The 21190-nt window shown below is 30.1% G+C and overlaps 1 protein-coding gene across 1 annotated transcript; it reads right to left on the bottom strand.

The window, feature by feature from the left end:
* Positions 1–689: 689 nt before the first annotated feature.
* On the bottom strand, positions 690–21154 carry LOC132740701 (uncharacterized). Its single transcript, XM_060728667.1, has 6 exons — positions 21128–21154; positions 20723–20762; positions 19980–20045; positions 19030–19455; positions 18643–18760; positions 690–3667 (listed from the first exon to the last, which is right to left on the bottom strand). The coding sequence occupies exons 1-6, from the start codon at positions 21152–21154 to the stop codon at positions 2779–2781; spliced, it is 1566 nt and encodes a 521-aa protein (XP_060584650.1). The 3' UTR covers positions 690–2778.
* Positions 21155–21190: the final 36 nt, after the last annotated feature.

A 21190-nucleotide genomic window follows, 5' to 3' on the forward strand; every position in this document is an offset into this window, starting at 1 on the left:
TTATGTTTGCTTTAAATAATCTTAATCTTGAAGATTTTCTTTTTAAGATAACAAAATTATTAAATAAATTTCTGCGTTTAAATGTCTTTAAAGTAATGCGAAAGCTAATTTTAAATTTTATATGTACCGGCTTTTTAAAGATATTTTAGAACAATTTTGTTTAAATAACAACGAAGGATGATCGTAGGGTAAGAAAAGATTAAAAAAGATCACTTAAAGCCTAATAATACATTTGATTGCTATCTGACATGTTTATCATATGACTATTTTAATAAGAATATGTTTTAAAGCTGCCTACCTTCAGTAATAAAACACAACATTTGTTTTCTAGGTTTAAATGTGAATTTACATTTTCTTTACAAAATATTAATGTACTAGGTCTTACGGATAATTTTATTCACTTTCCTTTAAGAATTTACATATTTTTGTCCGATTTGAATCTGGAGGCGGAATTCTTTTACTCCTTTATATAGTCATGATTGTTTTTCCCTGTGTCCTCTATAACCCCGAGGTCTGAAAAACCAGTCAGTAAACTTGCATTTTTGCCCGAAAGGCCATGTTTTATTTGTTATATTATACAGAATCTAAATTCTTTTATCCCTTTTGTTGCTGTCATTTTTACTTTAATTTGCTTTCAAATAATAACTTATTTGTTCAGTGTGTGAAATATCTCAAACCCTTGTCGGATTTTCTATTACTATTTTCAAGCGATACAGCAAAAGAAACACACACCAAAAAAAACAACAACATGCTCTTCTTTTGTTATTCAATTTTTGTTAATCTAATTAAACAGGCAACAGAAACAAAAACAGATTTTCACAAACTGTATAAATAAAATTTATAATCAATTTAAAAACAAATCATGACTTTTGATCAACATATAATAAATTTATGTGAAACAAAACAATAAATTCTGTAAAAAGAATCATTTAACAACAAAATAAAATGATAAACATCATTTGCATACGCCCTTCTATATTTATTATGGCATCATCCAGTCCATATAAGAATTGTGGACCGCTTCCGGTCTGTATGCGGTTTATGGACCGGATAACGTCATATCAAATATAGAAGGGCGTTTGCAAATGAGGTATAAATAATATAATGTATTTATCTATATATTTTTAATTAAATACCAAACCAACATTATAGTTTCAGTCATATAAATATACACTCACATGCATGCATACAAAGTTTACACGTCTAATCATGTATGTACTTATATCAACCGTTTATAGAATACATAATCATATCATTACTGGCAAAAGCACAATTGTTTAATATCTAGTCATTTTTAAAAAATAAAGAAAAATACAAAACAAAATTTTGTAATATGTGCATATACAAGCATGACATTTTATACACGTCAAAACATTAAAATAGCTATGAATGTACTTATATCAACCGTGTATAGATAACGCTATCATATCATAGCTGGCATATGGACATTTGTTTTAATATCTAATCATTTCCAAAAAAAAAAAGAAAAAATACAAAACAAAATTCTCTAATACACGCTTATACATTGATACATGTTTATTTATATAAGATTTATTCGCAGCTGAAGCAAATTACAAATAGTCAAAAGCTTTATTATTACTTGAACGATAATTTTTTAATTGTAAAACAATTACTTTTTATCGTTTAAAAAAAGTTTAAGTGGAACAGAAACTTATCCTTTGTACCTGTATGAACATAAACAACTACTGTGTACTAGATTATTATACGCTTGGTTACATTTATACTGATTAAAAAGATTGAGTGTCTATGAAAGTATTTTAAAACTGATGTTTTATTATCTGTAATAAGTGATAAAATTTTTTATTGACAAAAATGATAAGAAGAATCATTTATATGTCAGTCATATAATATATGCATACACACGTAATCATGCAAACATGTTAAACATTGAAATATACATGTGATTAATTATATAACAACAGTATATGTAATACGTTATTATACACTAACTAACATATACATATTTTTAATATCTGATAAACGCAACAAATATCTCTCCTGTAGACTTGAAACCCGTACATGTTTACGTTTGTAAAATCAATACCTAGTTGAAACGAAATACTAAAGATTTGAAGCAGAGGATATATAGGTAAAAAAATGTGATATTCAAAACAGGTTACTGGATTGTATTTACTGGACTTAGAGTTAAACAGATTTATCATTATTTAAACCCAAATAAAATTAATTTTTTTAGTTATGAAAAAATATATGTATATATTTTCTTTTTAAATGAAAACAATGACAACTTTCAGCGTTTAACTGTTCTTACTTGCTGATTTTACTTAGAATTACTAGAAAATAGTTATTTATTTCACTTTTAAAAATTATCAATAAAGGTAGTTAATGTTGCGACTTGAGTTTTCCATTTACCTGTATGTTTTATAAACAACTAGTATACATTACATCGTTTCACACCTTAATTCAAACTGGTTTAATTTACACGTGCCTATGAAAATATTATAAAATTCTAATATTTTCCGGAATATTAAGTGTTGTTTGAAAATGTAACTTTTTCACAAAATGGTTTTAACTTTTATCGAATTTCGGCCACTCCAGATTAAACCATTATCCATAGTTTTCAAAATGAATATGGCTGATTTTATCGTCTGTTTTTCATATAGCGAATGTTTTCCATTGTAGGTTCCATTGTAGAAATATGCATAGAGGATATCTTCTTTCCGTTTTAATAAACATGGCCTTGGTGACAAAAATGGATTGTATTATCAAGCAAAGTATATATCAGTGCTTTTAGCGCTTTCATTCAGTTGGTTCTTGGTTTGGCAAAAACTGACATTTGTAAATATATATCTTATCTTCAAGTCCACCAACTATAAGTCTACATCTGTCTCTGTCGAAACATATAGAACACGCATACAAATGAGTAAATGGTATCTTATATACAGTCCGATGCTTTTTTCCTGTATAATCTAGCTGATGAAGAGTGTTTGTTTTATCTAAAACAAGAACAATACCTGCAGCAGCAATACATATATCACGTATCTTATACTCGACAAATTGAGAACTTGTGAATATATGATTTCCTTTGGCATCTATTGTAGTTAGGCCTGTGTTTGCGTTGAAGTAGAGTCGTTCCCCATTGTCACTTATAGCAACTGAGTGTTCGCTGAACATGTGAGGCTCTATACTATAAAAATAGATATCTTGCCTTTGTTTACAGTATTTGTCATATTTGTAAATTCCGTATCCACTGTTTATATAGAGTGTGTCACCGTGACAAGCTAGACAGAGACAATCATGATCTAGCGTCACTAATTTTCTTAGGTTTATATTATCTGACACATCCACGTACTGTATGGAATTTATATCTAAACCAACGACAGCTGTATTGTTGCCAATATAACATAGAAAATAGATATGTTTACTAAGGGCACAGTAACTGACTACTTGGTACAAACTGTTCAAATACTTCAGTCCTTTATTCTTTGAATCATAAATGAGAATTTCACGATTAGGAAACATGCATATTTTAGAGATAATACACCGATGTTGATCATTGGTGTCTTTTTTCTTCAAAGTTTTATTTTTCTTAACGTTATAAGTTCCTTTTATACTTTTGATGTCCAGACTGAGTTTCTGTTCAACGTAAGAACTTTCAGATGTTACTTGTTTTATTCCAAGACATGTGCTTTATAAATAGAAAAACAGAAAAACATTTTTTGACACACTGTTCATTTATGATTATGAATACAAAACATATATCACAAACAAACAATTCTTCAGACACTAGCCATACAATCATTTAGAATTTAGTAAAAACTTCTATGGACTTTAATTATAGACATTTAATAATACGGCTTCTGTTTCGATTTGACCTTTGTGTATGTATGTTGTGTATATAGTGCGTATATGTAAACTGTTTAAACATTGTAATTGTGTATTTCTGCTGCGGACCACTTGGAAGATCGGGAAACCGAATGTGTAAGCCTCGTTAAATAAAGGCGTTTACTTACTTACTTACAAACAACTGGTTAACTTCAAATAAAATTAACTATAAACAATAACTATTTAAACGTATTAATACAATATGCATGTTTAAAGGGCACATACGTTAAAATTTGTACAAGACTATAATTATGGAAGGGAATATTCGCCAGTATATTTAATATGCCTTGTGGCATTACAACTGTGGTCTTCTAATGATTTAAATTAATATTCGAATAGCATTGTTGTTCCCTTATTTAGTAATTTATATGTAATAATTATAATAGGTCGTTCATTGTTGCTGGTTACAACGATTTCTTGAGCGGCATCGGGTACCTATGTAATTATTATCCCGCTAGATCAAGCGTAAATCGATTCATTACCGACGTTCCTGGACGGCGATATATACAAATTGACAAGATTTGAACAGTTTTACCTGTACACTTCTACCTGTATACAATAATTCAGTATCACATGATAACAAAATGAATGTCAAAAACTTCAATAAGGGATGCTTAAATGGACTCGCCAAACCGTCATGTTTTGTTGGATTACTTATTCGTACAACTGAAAAATACCATTATCAATGTTCGAACTCAGTACCTTAGTCTCTTGCAGGATAAACACAGCAAATTGCAATATTTCTTTGCTACATGTCATTTCAGATTAGAGAATATAGTCTAAAAAGGGTATATTTTGTTTTCTTTCCAAAACTTGCACTTAAAGAAAAAACTTTATAATTAAAAGCCCCCCTCCCAATAAAAAATGCAGGTAGGACAAAAGCCCCCCCCCCCCCCACAAACCCCAGTCCATCAAACAATTGTTATTGAGAATCTCGTCAGTTTAAATCTGGAACTTGATATATTTAACAAATCAATGCAATTGTTTTAAAAGATAATTTACATTAAAATTTAAATTTAAAGGTACCAAAGTTCTAATTTGATTTATTATGTAATTCGTACTTATAATTCATTGATGATATGAATGTTTTTATGTTTACTTTATTATATATTGTGCAGTACAAAGAAAATGAGTATTTTCAGAGAATCGCTTTTCAAAGCTTATCAAGGAAATAAAAGTGAAAGGCGCATACTTGTCTAGATTTATTTGAAGTAAAACCCAAGTTCCCGAACACTGGGCGTGTAAAAATAGATAGTAATCAGTCTGGTCTATAAACCTTAGGGAGGCTTTTATTTGATGAACGGGGGGGGGGCTTTTGTCCTATGTGTAACTTTAATGTGGGTCTTTTGTTTTACCCGCTTATTGTTGTTGTCACATAAATTTGTGTTATTTATAAATATTTCTTAGCGCTTCTAAAACGTCTTTTATTATTATTATTATTATTATTATTATTATTATTATTATTATTATTATTATTATTATTATCATCATCATCATCATCATCATTATATTATTATTATCACTATTTTCATCATCATCATCATAAGTATTATATTATTATTATTATTATTATTATTTATCATTAATACTATTATTATTATTATACTTATTATTATTATTATTATTATTATTATTATTATTATTATTATTATTATCAAAAAAATGAATAACCAATTGAGCATTAGAATCAAAGTTTTGCCTATAAAATATATCAATGGTTATGTTATACATGTATGCAAAGTTATCGTTTATGGATAAATGATATTTCCAATTTAATATTGCATTATTTTGGATCGAATAAAGGTCTTAGTATGCTGGTTTCTTCCGCATTTTCACCGACCTTAATATAAAGCCGTGGCATTATCAATGCTAAATGCTTTATTACACAAACGGTATCTAGGCATATCACGCGTTTTCAAAACAGCCAATGAGTTTAAAACGTTGGTTATGTATGACGTGAATCCTATCAACCAATCAGAAATAGCGCGGGCGAAATGAAAAAAGAAAAAACGGGATTGGAAATGGATAGTAAATAAAATTCAGAATATTGCAAAACAAGGTAGGTTAAAAGTTATTTTTTATCGTTACATTATCAATATGCGATCAATAGAATAGTTGCATTTTGTGAACAACAGCTTATTTCAGGGTTAAACTGATTTGTTTTTAGAAAACTGTAACACTGTTTAATCTGTTTCGCTATCCAATATGGCCGCCGGATTAGATAATTAAAGCAGGGATATATCCCTAAATTTAGACTGGGAGGTTACGAGTTTGATTTTGATTTCTAAACTGTATCTTGTTTAATTAATAATTTATATGAAAAAATGCAAAAACAAAACAATGAAAAGGGCATTTGTTAAATGCGTTAATCATAACTTCCCTTCAGGGTAAAAAAGACACCGAGTTAAAAATTACGACATTTAAACACCGAAGATGTCAAGGTATTACAGCCCCTGGACATGGTTAAGTACAAAGGAATTAATCAGTGTGTGTGACACGACCTATGTATGCTTGATTGGTCAACTGATTGGACCTTATAATCTTGAGCGATCTCAATTATCACTTTACAGCAGGGGTGCGAATCAATGTGCAAGAAAGATCTTATCGAAAAGAGACACTCAAATTCTATTCATTTTAATAGTAATTTATGACATTGATAGCCGAAAAATAGGTTATCTGATATCTATTCAATATAATAACAAAAATTATCAAAATTAACAGATTTACATATTTTAAAAGAAAATTGCTTAGTACTTCTAAAAAATAGGTTTATAAATTTTTAGATAAAATTGTTTCTCAGTCTTGATAATTTAACGAACAGAATACTTGTTTTATATTCGCAGTTTTTATTTGTATACAAATCCCCATTATTTGATGCAAACATAAGTCAATTTAAAGACTCCGCTCTTTTCAATTTTATTCACTTTTTTAAGTTTCTGTACACATATTTATATTTCTTATTTATATTAACCTATTCTTAAATGAACACAAATCTTAAACAAAAATAGGAAACAAACATTTCTTTTTTATTTAAATGAGAATAAATCATTATACATTTAGATGAATAAATAAAATGAAAATAATTGTCAGAATTTTTTATTTACATTAATACAAAGTATGTGTATGATTGCATGCAATATGGCCGACAGGTGTTAAGTTTAACAGTTAACTGTTAATTCACTTACCCTTGGTGTCAAAACATATGAGCCGCGTCACGACAAAACCAACATAATGGGTTTGCGACCAGCATGGATCCAGACCAGCCTGCGCATCCGCGCAGTCTGATCAGGATCCACGCTGTTCGCTAACGGTTTATCTACTTGTTATAGAGTTTGTAAGCGAACAACATGGATCCTGATCAGACTACGCGGATGCGCAGGCTGGTCTGGATCCATGCTGGTCGCAAACCCATTATGTTGGTTTTGTCGTGACGCGGCTCAATTATGTTTATTTTTACATTGATACGAAGCTTAGATCAGGAGCCTGTTGTCGGTGTAAGAATTTTAAAACTCGTGAATATAAAATATCGCAACGAACCAGAAGTTTTAAAACGGTTTTGTTTGTATTGTTTTAGCATGAAAAGTAATTAGCAAGATCGAGTTTACTCGCAATTCAGGATAGACAACCCTTGGTTTTCATTCGATATTTTTGGTTATTTATCTACCTTATTCAGGATTACCCAGATTTTAAATTGTATATCCATGAACTGAGTTTTCGACATTTACAATGAATTTTTTATTGGATAAATCAAAATTTAAATATTTTTTTCTTATTATAATTAAAACTCTTTGTTTAGTTTTTAAGATAAACATTACGCATAAGGTGATATCGCATGGGTCAGTCACAAACACGCGCCTGTTTGAGGAAACAGTTATTTAATATTTCATTATACATAAATTTAAAAGCTTGAAAAACTGTATTGAGCTTTGTATATCACACATTTTTCGACATTCCATATTTTGACTTATATTTCACATAAAGCAATTGGTAACACACGCACGCACGCACGCACGAACACACAAAATACATAACTACACATGCACATAAAAGTGAACACGTTCCTACAGTATTAACACTTTCGCACATGTGATCACTTATGAAATATTTTCAATGTGCTCTTTATCATTTTATGCTGAAGTTATGTTCTGATTTTTCAGGACAGTTAAATCTTCTAGAAATGCAGCTGTGCCCTCTTTACAGCAATTGTAGATGAAGCAAAGTATGGTAGCAAGTTATATAGATGTAAGTTCACGTATATACATTGTTGTGTTTTGTGAATAAAATAAGACAATTACACGGACATATGTCTGTGTAGAAGAGTTACCCAGACTCATATATTCCACTCTGTACTGACATCATGTGTTTTATTCTTTCCTAAGGCAAAGTCAAATTCCTTAATTACCCCAATTTATTTTGACCAGAATAAATGTGGTTAGTTTACTGTTATAAATACATTGGTTCTCTTTTATATCTTGTTAGAATCAATTCTTAGGCGGAATGATGTCACACTTCATAAAATGATGTCAATTAAGGCATATATGATATAAGCATTTTGCCGCGCATTTGAAAATGCTAAACCATACTTGCTTTTAATATGCAAAAATCAAATATATAAAATATAAGAATTAACTCGAACACACACAATGGTTTGATATAGATGCACTGTGCATGCGACTTTATTTTATCAAATTAGTTTTCTTTTCTTAAACATATTACTGTATCAAAAAAAAATGTATTTCTTTACAGTTTAATCACTTTTATATAATATGTAAATGATATAAATGAGATTATTATATAAGTACGCCGCTTTGATAATGTGAGAGTGACGTTATATTTTTATTTGGACATGTACACTAAAGTTAACAACATTTGCCTGAATAGGTAAAACAGGGTTTTCAAAGCGAATATAATGTCAGATAAGAAATAGAATTTGAAATGTCTTGATGGAAAAGTTAGAATGTCATACACATTAAATTTTATCACAAGTTCGAGCCTCACAAGTTGTCTTACTTTTTTGCGTTTTTCTTTCCATATTTTTTTTAAATTTTACATTAGAAAATGAATTGGGATAGAAATGTAGTTTTGTTATGATATTTAATAATTTAGATATACATGCACGGATGATAGTGATTTTTATCCTTGTATAGTGTGTAGTATGTAGTAGTCATAGTACTTTTGCAGTGCAATAGTATTTCGTGCAAACTTAACTATAGTTGAAACAGTCTGTGTACAGTATCATGCATTCCGTATGTTTGCACCAACTTGCTAAATAGGGCTAAATATAGCTACATTTAAAACAAAATGAGAAGATTATAGAAAATATCACAGCATTTATAATCTTTACAATAAATGATACAAAACTTTCTTACCTGATTGATAATTATAAAGCAATATTTTTGGGGAAAAGGTGCAATCCGAGCCTAGCTGTCTTGCATTGATATTTACCGCAACCTTACCTACTGCATTACGCTGAGAGTTGATTAATTTGTTGATAATTTAATTTATATAGCTAGCCTGTTTGAAGATAATAAACACAATATGATAGCTGTTTTACACCTGGATAGTGGACTTGACCACCTCGCCACTTAATCATCATACTAAACGCACAGTACTTGTGCGCACTTGAAACATATTGCGTTGATACGTAAATGTTTCACGTGCGCACGTAATAGTCTCATTCGCATGTATTAACTAAAATATTTCCTATGTTATTTTATGCAATTGTCACATATGATACGTATATTTTATTATCTGAATTTGATTTTATACTATCAGATTAATGCTATAGGCAAGGGAGGATATTTTTATTTATATTTCGTGAGAATTATCACTTTATTTTTAGAGATGACACACTGTAAGAGAATCTATTGTCAACTGCCCTAGTTAGACAGTCGTAACAATAAAAAACATATTAATCTACACTATTGTATATTGAAGGTATTCATTTGTTGCTGAGATAGTTTTTGAAACAATTGAAATTGAAACAAACAATAATCCAAATTTGTTAAGGTTAACGTTTTTATATAAATGAGAAGTATAGCTGTGTATTCCACCTTTTACTTAATTGGATATCATTTTGCAAACACGGATCTATATCTGAGAAACAAATATCTGTACTCTTTAAGCCTTTTTTCAAACGGATTGACTCCTACTTACAATGCTAATGTACATCGTTAAACGATCAAACAGATTATGTCAGCATTTTTTCCCAATACAATGTTATTTTGTATTAATATATTTTTAATCAATAAAACACTCTTTACATAGAACAAAGATACTATTATCATTTATATTACAGGTGTGAAATAGATATATTCGTAAAGGTTTTATAACAAAAACATATAACTTATCATCCGTCATAGATTAATCATTTCATTTAAATCCTGTGTAAATGGTTGCTTATAAATGACATCTTTATCCTAATAATATAAAAAAAAATTTGAAATTTGCGTTAGAAAAAAAATGTATCTCGTATATGTATACGCTTAAAAAATGCTTGTGTATAGTCTTTTTGAAAGTTGTGATAACTATTTCATGACACTATTTAAACAGGATTTTAAACTCTCTTTTTCAGATACATATGCCGAAGAAGATTGCAATATCTGGAGATAACATTTCCTACGTCACGAAATAGACACCGTCACACTGGTCTACGTAACATTCCTATAGATGATTGAATTATTTAAGTGCTTTTAAGAACTGTGTTTAAATGACGAATTTCTGTGAATACGGATTTTTAGTTTTAATGATTATTATTAAAACTTTCTGTAATAATTATTTGTGCTATGGACTCATTTTCCTAAAATTATATGTGAATGTTAACACGAACAAATGATATGAATATCTTTATAATATTTTATGGGTGTAATATAAGTGGCTCATAAAAATCATTGTTAAGATAAATAGAATCGAACTTCAAGTTGGTATAGTTTGTTCTAGATTTAAACAACATGCAATTCATAAAGGTTACGGCTTGAAAATATCGAAACATGTACATGTATAACTCGATCTCTAAAGAAAATATCGCAGTGCGGATTTTCTCCACTGTGATACGTATTTCATGACTCTGTACCGCATCATACCGGTATATCGCCGTTCCGTTGCAACGCTACATTAATTTGTCCCTCTGGAATAAGGCCTGCAACAATATATGACTGTTGTAGCGAAGACATGTTTATTTTGTTTAATATATGTATACATATTGAATTGATGTTTATGAAATAATAAATATTTAAGAGTGACGCGATTTGGTTTTTACTTTATTATTTGAAATACTCCAATTGTGAAGATAAAGTTCTTAAGCATATGACTTTACAGTTCCCATTCAAAATGTGAAATAAAACATGTTCTATTGTACAAGTCTGCATTTCGGTCATGTATATGTGTCACCTATATGTAAATGCATGCTTTTGATATTATGTGTATCTTCTTTTATCAAGAAAATACAGTTCTGTATTCCCTGTGGACAACAGAAAAATGCAATTCCGTATATCCCCTGTATATATTGAAAATACGATTCCGTATATCCCTTGTATATGTAGAAAATACGATTCCGTATATCTTCTGTATATGTAGAAAATACAATTCCGTACATCATCTGTATATGTGGAAAATACGAGTCCGTATATCCTCTGTATATGTAGAATATACGGTTCTGTATATCCTCTGTATACGTAGAAAATACGAGTCCGTATATCCTCTGTATATGTAGAAAATACAGTCCCGTATATCCTTGGTATATTTATAGTATACTAGGGATAACAACCTTAATATAGTCCGTATACGGGATTTTATTCTCCGTATACTTCAAAAGTACGAACAAATATACGTACATGTATATGGGGCAAATACGGAATTCCGTATATGCCTGATGCATATACGGACTTCCCGTATACTCGGTGATCCCTATACGGACTCGTATACTTGGTCCGTATATTCGACGAATACATCCCGTATACGCCCGTATATATCAAAAATACGGGACCGTATATTCCCGTATATCAGTATATTTTTCGAAGTATAAATGCTTTCTTCCGGTTATTGCAATTCTGTCCCACCCAAGTTTTTTTTTCAATTCAAAATGGAGAACCTTACAAAATGTTTATATAACAGAGAATGAATAGTTCCAGTACAAAAATGAATAATCATTTAACAGAGTACACTTCCAAATAAAAAAAATATAAATATCTTCTTCTAAACTTAGAAATGAAATATCGAGCCGAGATTGATTAATGCAAACCATTAATTTATTAAACTACAAATTTGTATTAAGCGACCGCGCAAGGGAAACACCCAAAACGGGCGCTCAATGAAACGGTCCATTAAGACAAAGCATGATAAAAAGTCAAAATTTATACATGACATCTTTCTTTTGCGGTGGGAATGTTTTTCAACTTCATTTGTATAAATGTTTAATAATTAGAACGCTCCGATAATCTAAATGGATGCTAATGTTAAAAAATGACTTTCAGACCTTTATTGACAAATCAGTTTTGATCCATTACGTACATGTTTGACATTTTTCCAGAATTTTTAAACTTCAGCGTTGTATTTCCCTGTCTCCAACACGAAAACCCTGATAAGTGAAGCTTTTTTCTGTTGTGCATTTTTCATTTGAAATTTACAAACTACATCTGATTGTAAAGATTAATTTAATTGCTGGTCAAGTTCAAGGTCAGTTGAAATATCAACAGCCAAGCGTATACACCATCTGAGTAGGGATGGAGCGTTGCATTGTTTTATCGATATTATTGGATAATACACGTCACGTGTATACTTACCTTTATTTGTATACACTAAAAATGTATGGCAAATAGAGTTTCTCACACATTTATATATTGTGTTTTGATTGTTGACACTTGTGACATAACGAGGCGGTGTTCTCTAAAACACAATTACTTGACAGGTAAAAGTTGTCGTTTAATGAAAAGAGTGATCTCAATTAGCTGACTAATTAGCGGTCGTTGGTCGCGTTGAGCAAAAGTCGCTTAATACATCAAAGATATGAACGGGGGGATTGAAAGTAGCTTAATACACGCGGTCGCATGGGCAGGTTAGACTTTTGAAGAAAAAAAATTGGAGGTTGTTTCTAATTACGATTTGAACAGTTATGTTCCGAATACGCACCTGCATGTATGTTAAACACGTTATTTAGTACTAAACATTAGCACAAGCATGTAGTAAATCTGCGTGTGAATGTCGTGCATAACAGTTATCTACAACAATAAGGTAGGCCATTCATAGATTTAAAAAAGTATAACAATATGCATACGAGAGAATCTTAATTATTATGAACCAATGGGATTTAAATTATCGGAATATGTTGGAAAACACTTTGTCTGTAAAAATGTTAGCTATATCGATTTATAAATTGTACAATAAGATAATATGTACTTGCATTTCTTACTGACTCAATGACTTAATAAATAAGATAGTACATACAAAAAAATATTGAAAAAAATAAACATACAATTAAAGAAAACAAACGAATGAGTAATATTAAATGAAATTTTTCATTAATTATTAAATATGGAGGCATAAAGATTGTTTTTATAGTAGAATTTATATTTTTTCGAAGCTCCCTAAAACATGTACGTTATTTGATTTTAATAGTGATTGAAGCGAAATTTCGTGTTCGTGTATTAAATTTGCGTTTTGGAAAAAATGCTCTCTTGGTCGCCCGAAAAAAACTACAATGTAAAAAGTAATGCTGTTCGGTACCAATTCGGTAGACGCTACACAATGTACAAAGACTTTTATTTTTAGGATAACCATCGTATCATTTTCTCCAGGAAGTTTATGATTTGCTGTAAAGAAAGAGTCTTCATAATTTGAATGATGAAGCTGCAATTACCAAGTCTGTCTGTATTGGTATATTAGTATTTATGTAGAAGTTTAAGTTTATGTATATGCACGTGATTTGTTTGGGTCTGGTTTTCCAAAAGATCAGGCGGCGAACACAATTCAGAATGTCTCTTATCTTAAAAGTGATCAATTTAAACTCATGATTTGGAAAACTGGCCTTGTATTTGTAAAGTTTAACCTTTATTCATTTTTCCTCTTAATGAAACGATTCCAAAATGAGATTTATAATAGATAATAGATACCATCCAAGTTCGCCGGATTTACGAGATTTGGTTATTTTACGTAGAAATTCATTATGAACTTTTTCTAATATATCTAAATTTTCAAATCTAAAAAAAAAACATATCCAAATGTCAAAATGTCAATAGAAAGACAGTGTGATCAAATAGTTTAATTGTAAGATCTAGTGGTAAATCGAAAATACATTGCCTTAAATTCTTGTTTCTAGCTTTAAGGAGAGAATGTCACACCTAAGTCATGTCATGGTAAGAATTTGATATCTCGATATTTTCATCTCCGAAATAAAATGTAGAATCCCTGGTTTACCAAGCACCAAAAATAACTATTTAAGTTAGCAGTGTTCGATAACAGAATAAAGAATAACAAGAAGTGTGAGCCATAACGTAAGATCGTCGTGATTCAACAGTTTCACTATTCTGTAAATAAGTTTGGAGGTCATTTATTATAATAAGTACATGGAAGAAATGACTGGATACAAATTCACACCCTGCCTTACCATAACATAACATAATCTTTATTTCTCCCAATACATGTATACATGCAAATATGAGGAATTTACAATAAATGATATAATCATACGAGACTCATAAAAAGTGACAAACAAAAATGCTTATCAATAATTACAAATTTAGAACCACTTTTTCGGAAATGAACGACGCCGATACAGCTCAATTATGTAAAATAAATGATTAAATGAGTTTGTGAATATTAATAATAACTATGAAAACTTTACCATTCATAGAATTTTCGAGCAATTTATACCCACCCTCCATACTTTATCAAAAGCTTGAGAGAAATCTACAAAAGCATAGGAAAGTTTCTTTATTTAACTTTTTAAGTATGTCAGAAAGAGCTCGAGTATAGTGTAAATAAGTGATTAGCGCAAGGAAAACAGCTTGAATTTAATGTAGAATATTATGAATTTCGCTTTTATTTTGTTAACAGTAAACCTTTTGTTTAACACTGATGTAAAAATTAAGCGCCAAAACAATCTGACATGTATATAATAATTTACTGCACGACAGTGTTTTACGCGCTGAAGTGTGGTCATAGAGGCACTCGGTATTGACATCGCTAATAGCGTTTTGTTAACGTGAATTATCGGGTGTTTAACTGATAAGACCGGTACTTCTGGTGCAAATTGATTATCGTCGATTGCCCTTAATTCGTCCATGTCCTAGCCAAGAGTCAACACCCATTTAATTTATTTTTCAGAAGGTCTAAATAACAATTGTCCATTTAGGCGGCGCTGTATTCCGATCACAATAATCTGAAGCTTTACGGAAATAGTCGAGCAATTTTCATTGATGATAAAATATTCAACCGCGTAAATTGTGATTGTGACTTTATTGACAATTCTATAAGCCAAAGTTACTTTTAAACTTTGAATGCGTTATAATTCGTTGGATACTTGTAGCAAAATAAAAATATTTCTTTCTTTACATCGCTTGTTTTAAGCTATTTGGAGAACTACTTTGTGTTGTAAGGTTTGTTCTAGATACTGAATGTCAGCATTGTATTTCCTGATCTGCGATCAGAAAATACAAACAGTATGTACAAAAAAGCTTGCACCCTGGGTTTATTCCTACAAGTTTTTTTTTACTTTGATATTATATCCATTTCGTTTATAATCGTATGTACATGTACTTTCATTGGGGAAAAACTAGTTCCACGCTCAATCTCAATTAATTTCTGTTATGGATTCATTTTTAAAGCGCGCAGAAATATCGGTTGCACATGCCAAAAACTGCCGTGTAAAATATGGCAGCTATGATAAACCAATGTATGAAAACATGTACCTGTAATTCTGTAAGTTTCTTGTTTATATTGAAGCATATGTTCAAATGGTCAGCACCAATCCCTCCTATCATTTGCCAGTTTGTTAAACTTATTGACAGACATATTTGTTGATTTTGACAACTGTCTGTTTCTTAGAAATTGCGACAACCAAGATTAACGGCGATATTTTAACGTAGTTATTAACGACGTTAATACTTGGTTGCTGTCTGCCTTTTGGCGATAAAATACACCATTGGTCTGCGGTCCTGATGATATTTTAGACATCATCGGGCCATTATCGCACAATCCAGCAGCAACCTTGTATTAGCCTCTAAGAAATCCGTTGAAAAACGGCATGCAAAATACCCATCATGTTCAGGGAATGGTTATTACTTTCATCAGTTGTACGAGTTATCAGCCCTGTTACAGAATAGCCAATTTTAATTACTGATAAGTTATTTAATGTCAATAATAATATACATGCTCTAATAATTTGCATGTTTAGAAAATAGAATGACTATGATCAGTTTCAAGAAAATAGTATTATAACAAAAGGTTTATACCAGTAATAACAAGTTAAGAAGAAGAAACGCAATGTCTATATTCAAATTCATTATCACATTAACCGCGGTACAGAAGTGTAATACATAGAGGATATTGAATAAGTGTAGGTTTAATACTAAATTTATTGAACGAGTAGCATAAAATCATATTGTGCGAGCCTCTGGCGAGTATAATATTGTTTTATTGAACGAGTTTAGTGTAATATAGTTTTTATTTAATGGCTTTATTACACTCCTGTGCTTTATGTGATAAAGTGTTATTACACTAGTATAATATCGTTCTGATTAAATGGCTTAATCACATTAACCGCGGCGCAGGAGAGTAATAAAGCCATTTAATAAAACGATATTTCGCCAGACGATATTACAATAGTGTAATAACACTTTGAGTTGACTTCATTTGCGCTATAAACATATTGTTAGCGTTACACTATAGGCGCGTCAAATACAAATAGAGTCTTGTTAACAGTTAACCGTTCTTATTTTATATATGTGATAAAAAGAATATCATATTCGTGTAGATGCAATACTAAATTTATTAAACTCGTTCAATAAAACGATATTGTGCTCGCCAGAGGCTCGCATAATATAATTTTATTCAACTCGTTTAATAAATTTAGAATTAAACCTACACTCATTCAATATCAGAACGATATTACACTGGTGTAATAACACTTTGACGTGACGTCATTTGTGCTGTATATTAACATAGCGTTAAATACCGCTAACGTTAGCTTTACACTATAGACGCGTCAATGACAAATGACTCCTTTTAACAGTTTATGTTCTTATTTTATGTATTTGACATATAGAATATTATATTCGTGTAGATTCAATATTAAATTTATTGAACTCGTTGAATAAAACAATATTATACTCGCCAAAGACTTGTTAAATATAATTTTATTCATCTCTTTCAATAAGTTTAATTATAAAAAATATTACACTGGCTGCCGGTACATACCATAGCTCGAGGGTAACTGTTTGTGTAACTGGTAACGAGGCTTAGCCGAAGTTCCGCTAAACAGAGTCGCAAGAGCTAGATATTCCCGTGATAAGGACATCCTGTGTTTAATTGTTTTCTTGCATATTACATTACATTTCAGAACAGAAGTTATAATAAAAACTGATCTTATCATTACGCACTTTTTCTCAAAGTAGCGAATGAACTTATAACTTCATTCACAACGGTAAAATGACGTAATCCTAAGAACGCAACTCATTCATAAAAGGACGGAGGCAATGAAGTCATTTAAAGCACTCGACTTGTCTTGCATGGGGTGTAAGTCAGGTTTTTCTAGCAGCAGTGTAAACGGAAGATAATACATGTACTGTCTGATGTGCAAGAATAAACAAACACTCATTCAATATCCACTTTTTATGAGACATAAATTGTACATTATCATGATAAAAACATAATTGAAACAATTATCATGATCATCATATTCACATAACAGCTGATATTACGAATTAAGATAAAACATGTTATTTCAATTCAAATTTTTACATATTATTCTTCATACATATAAGATAAGTGTCATATTAAAGAAAAACTGGCGGATTCTTTCTTCGAACAATAATTATTACTCTGTTAACTGTTAAATAAATAAAAGAAACTATCAAAATGCTGGAATTTGTCAATCATTATTGTTAGTTTAGGTTATATTGCATGATTCAACAAGAAGACTTATTATCCTGTCAACACTACAATTTTTATCAAAGGTGTTGACTATTTATGTTTGATTCGTCTAACTAACCAAATAAATTTAGATTATTTCAATATGGTACAATGAGGAATAAAAATGACTAGTCAATAAAAGTATCAAATGATTTTTTGTAAAAGTATTAATTGTTCTAATTTGTTTACAAATTTAAAAGTAAAATCAAACTTCAATGTTTCTGACTGATGAGATGTCAGTTATTGTCGCACGCTTTCAATTAAAGTTAGGAACAAAAGTGTGGGCCAATAAAAGTTGTTTTGTCGTACGAAAGAGATTTAACTATTGTTGACATTTTTGTTTTCATTAATCATACTTTACCAACAACAGGATAATTAGATATATCTCAATTATAAACCTTTTTCAAAGATACACAGATCCTTTATGGCAGCTGGAAATATTTCAAATAAAAGGTATGGAATGATTTTTTTAGTCAAAATATAGCTTTTTCTATTTTATTTTTCAAGTAATTTAAGAGAAATCAACCTTAAATGTTTCTGATAGATAAGTTAACAGTAATTGTTGCACGCTTTTGTAATTTGTTAGTTTAATGTGATACCTTTTGTACCACATTAACCACTATAAATTACTGATTGTAAGAAATTAATAATTACCCATGTCTTGATCCCTTGCATGCTGTACATAAAAACGTGTCATGGTCGGGACAATAGAGAGTACATTGCGTATTTTGATGTTCGGCACAAGTCATACTTCTAGTTACGTCAGTAAGGTCTGAAGACAGTAGATTTACGGTTTTAAATTTACGTTTTCAAATATCTGTACATGTCTTTGTGTTTACAGAATAAAAATATCAACGTATTAAGATGTTCAATGATCCTTAGATATCTTAACGATAATGAGCAAAAGATTTTTTTAATTAATTTTGATTTAATCAGTCAATAAATACTATTAATATGCACTGATTACAAATGTTTTACTTTAGCATAACACTGTTGAATATAAAAAAAATTAATTATCATTATTATTCATATTTAACTTACGCAGATGTTGTTTTGCTTTCTCCATGCCATTTGATGAGCAATTGGCAATTATGTCATGCGATTCAATGCCATATTGCACTTGTAGCCATCGTCTAAGGCCAAACAGTTTTTGTTGAAATTCGTTACTGATGACAGACTTGAGAAAATCTTCCATGGCCTTCGAACTGGGGCAGTTGATTTGTATGTCTGTTGAAGATTGGTCAGTGACAGAAATATCTATGATACGGCATTTCTTTATGGCCTTGATGAAATCTACGAGGTGACAGACTGGTGTATCAGTTGATCTTTCACCAAAAGGCGAACAAGTCATACCATCGTTATCTTTAATATAGTCTCTCATTACCTCATAAATTCGTTGATTCCCTTCAGCATTCTTTTCACCATTTTTAGCAATAACTTTTATTTGTAGATCAAGCAAGAAGTGCTCTGAAAATAAAACATAATAGAGAATTAATGCACCGTTTAATGTGCATCAACATATGCAGATGTTAATGCCCGCACAAATAGTGTATTAGCGCTATTCTCAAATAAGTTACATTTGCCATTCGTTATTTTTTTCCACATAAATGTAACACAGGTTTCTTTATGGTTTCCCGATTATATCCGTTATTCATGGTGCCATTAATCATGCATATTAAAAAACAAAGTGCATGCTTGCGTTATTATATCTGTAAAATCATGTTTCTGTCTTCGTTACAATACACCTTACGTGCGCAGTTTTCATGCAAGAACAACAAGGAAAATATAGAGAACTGGCATTTTGACTATGAATTATTGATATATTTCAAATATAGCTAGTTCAACTTATATTCTCATTTTAGTCTTCAAACAAGTAAATGTATAAAATAATAATAATGTTCTGTATCTGTTTTCCTTTTGTCTTGTGTTCAATGTTAACAAGTCTTTATTGATAAAAGTTGTGAATTTTCATTTTTTTTTAAATTTATTACCTTTAAGATTGTTTTGTTTTCCTGCAGATCTAAGATTAAGCATAAGCCCAAGCTCATTTTCTTTATCTGTAAATAAAAACACAACTTGAGCAATAAAGGAAATTTATGAAAATGATATTCAATAATGCGTATCCTATTTTTAAGTTATCCCGCATGTATATAAAATTGGAAGAATCCATTTTTAGACAAAACGTTTTTGCAAGATAGTTTTGACACACCAACACTTTTGTGTTTTTTTAACTTTTAAACAAGAACAACACTGTTTCTGTTCAAAGTTACAAGGCTTTTAAAAGAAAAAGTCTGCAAACTCTGGAATGTTTTCTATTTATGGATTATTCCTTTTTTTTTCTTTTGATTGTTTATTTTTTATAGAAATAAAGACTTTTTATTAGAAAATGTTTCTTGCTTAAACTTTTTTATAGTGTCAAATTCTCAAACCCCTCATTCCTGATATATGTCTATTCAAACATCATTTTCATTTCAAAGTGTGGTTCTATTTGTAGCTTCATTTTTTTAAAAATTCTTCTTTCTCTTTGTAGCTATTTATATATTTTGTACGTATATCAGTATAACATAAGTTATATCAATTTTGCATAATGTTACTGTTTTGTCAAATCCAACAGTTCTATCATAAAAAGGAAACAATTTATGAATTTGTGCAATTTAAGGGAATAAATGTAATTCTTTTCAAACGGATACAGGATTTTTGAAATTCACCGTTACGTGTAAATTCAAGGACAAACCTTTTATCTGTTGCTCTATCAGTTGAAGTTTCAATTCATGCTGAAGAAAAAAAATTAAAGTGTTACATTATATATATTATTCGAACCATTCGATTATTGTGCATAAACATTACGAAGAAGGAACTAAAATTTAATTATATATATTTTGGTAATATTCATTTAATTCCTTATTTTCTAAAACCCAAGATAATACTAACAGAACACTGGAATAGTTCGGATACTACCGTCTAAATACTATATGTGTTTACCTAGGATAGAAGACAGTAGTTTAGACCTGACCACAAAGTATATTGACGTAATAACACTTTTATGTCATTCAAAATTGTACTCTTTTCCATTACTAATGAATGTTATGTTCAAAAAATCTAAACGAGGCTATATATTCAAGCGTGCATGATGGTTAACAGAGAGACATGTAACAGTAAGAGGCATCTGTTTTAACATCTGTTTCTCAGTAATGATTCGTAT

The sequence above is a fragment of the Ruditapes philippinarum genome, unplaced genomic scaffold (assembly GCF_026571515.1).
Source record: "Ruditapes philippinarum isolate M1 unplaced genomic scaffold, ASM2657151v2 ctg3897_1_1_1_1, whole genome shotgun sequence".
Classification (NCBI taxonomy): Eukaryota; Metazoa; Mollusca; class Bivalvia; order Venerida; family Veneridae; genus Ruditapes; species Ruditapes philippinarum.

What these genes read in the sequence shown, in the direction of transcription:
- LOC132740701 (XM_060728667.1), bottom strand. Translation starts at nt 21,154, where the DNA reads ATGCCTCTTACTGTTACATGTCTCTCT. An exon ending in AAAACAAAACAATCTTAAAG is followed by an intron (nt 19,456 to 19,979) that starts GTAATAAATTTA and finishes TTTTATTTTCAG; the next exon opens with AGCACTTCTTGCTTGATCTA. An exon ending in TGCAAGGGATCAAGACATGG is followed by an intron (nt 3,668 to 18,642) that starts GTAATTATTAAT and finishes CTATTTATAAAG; the next exon opens with CACATGTCTTGGAATAAAAC.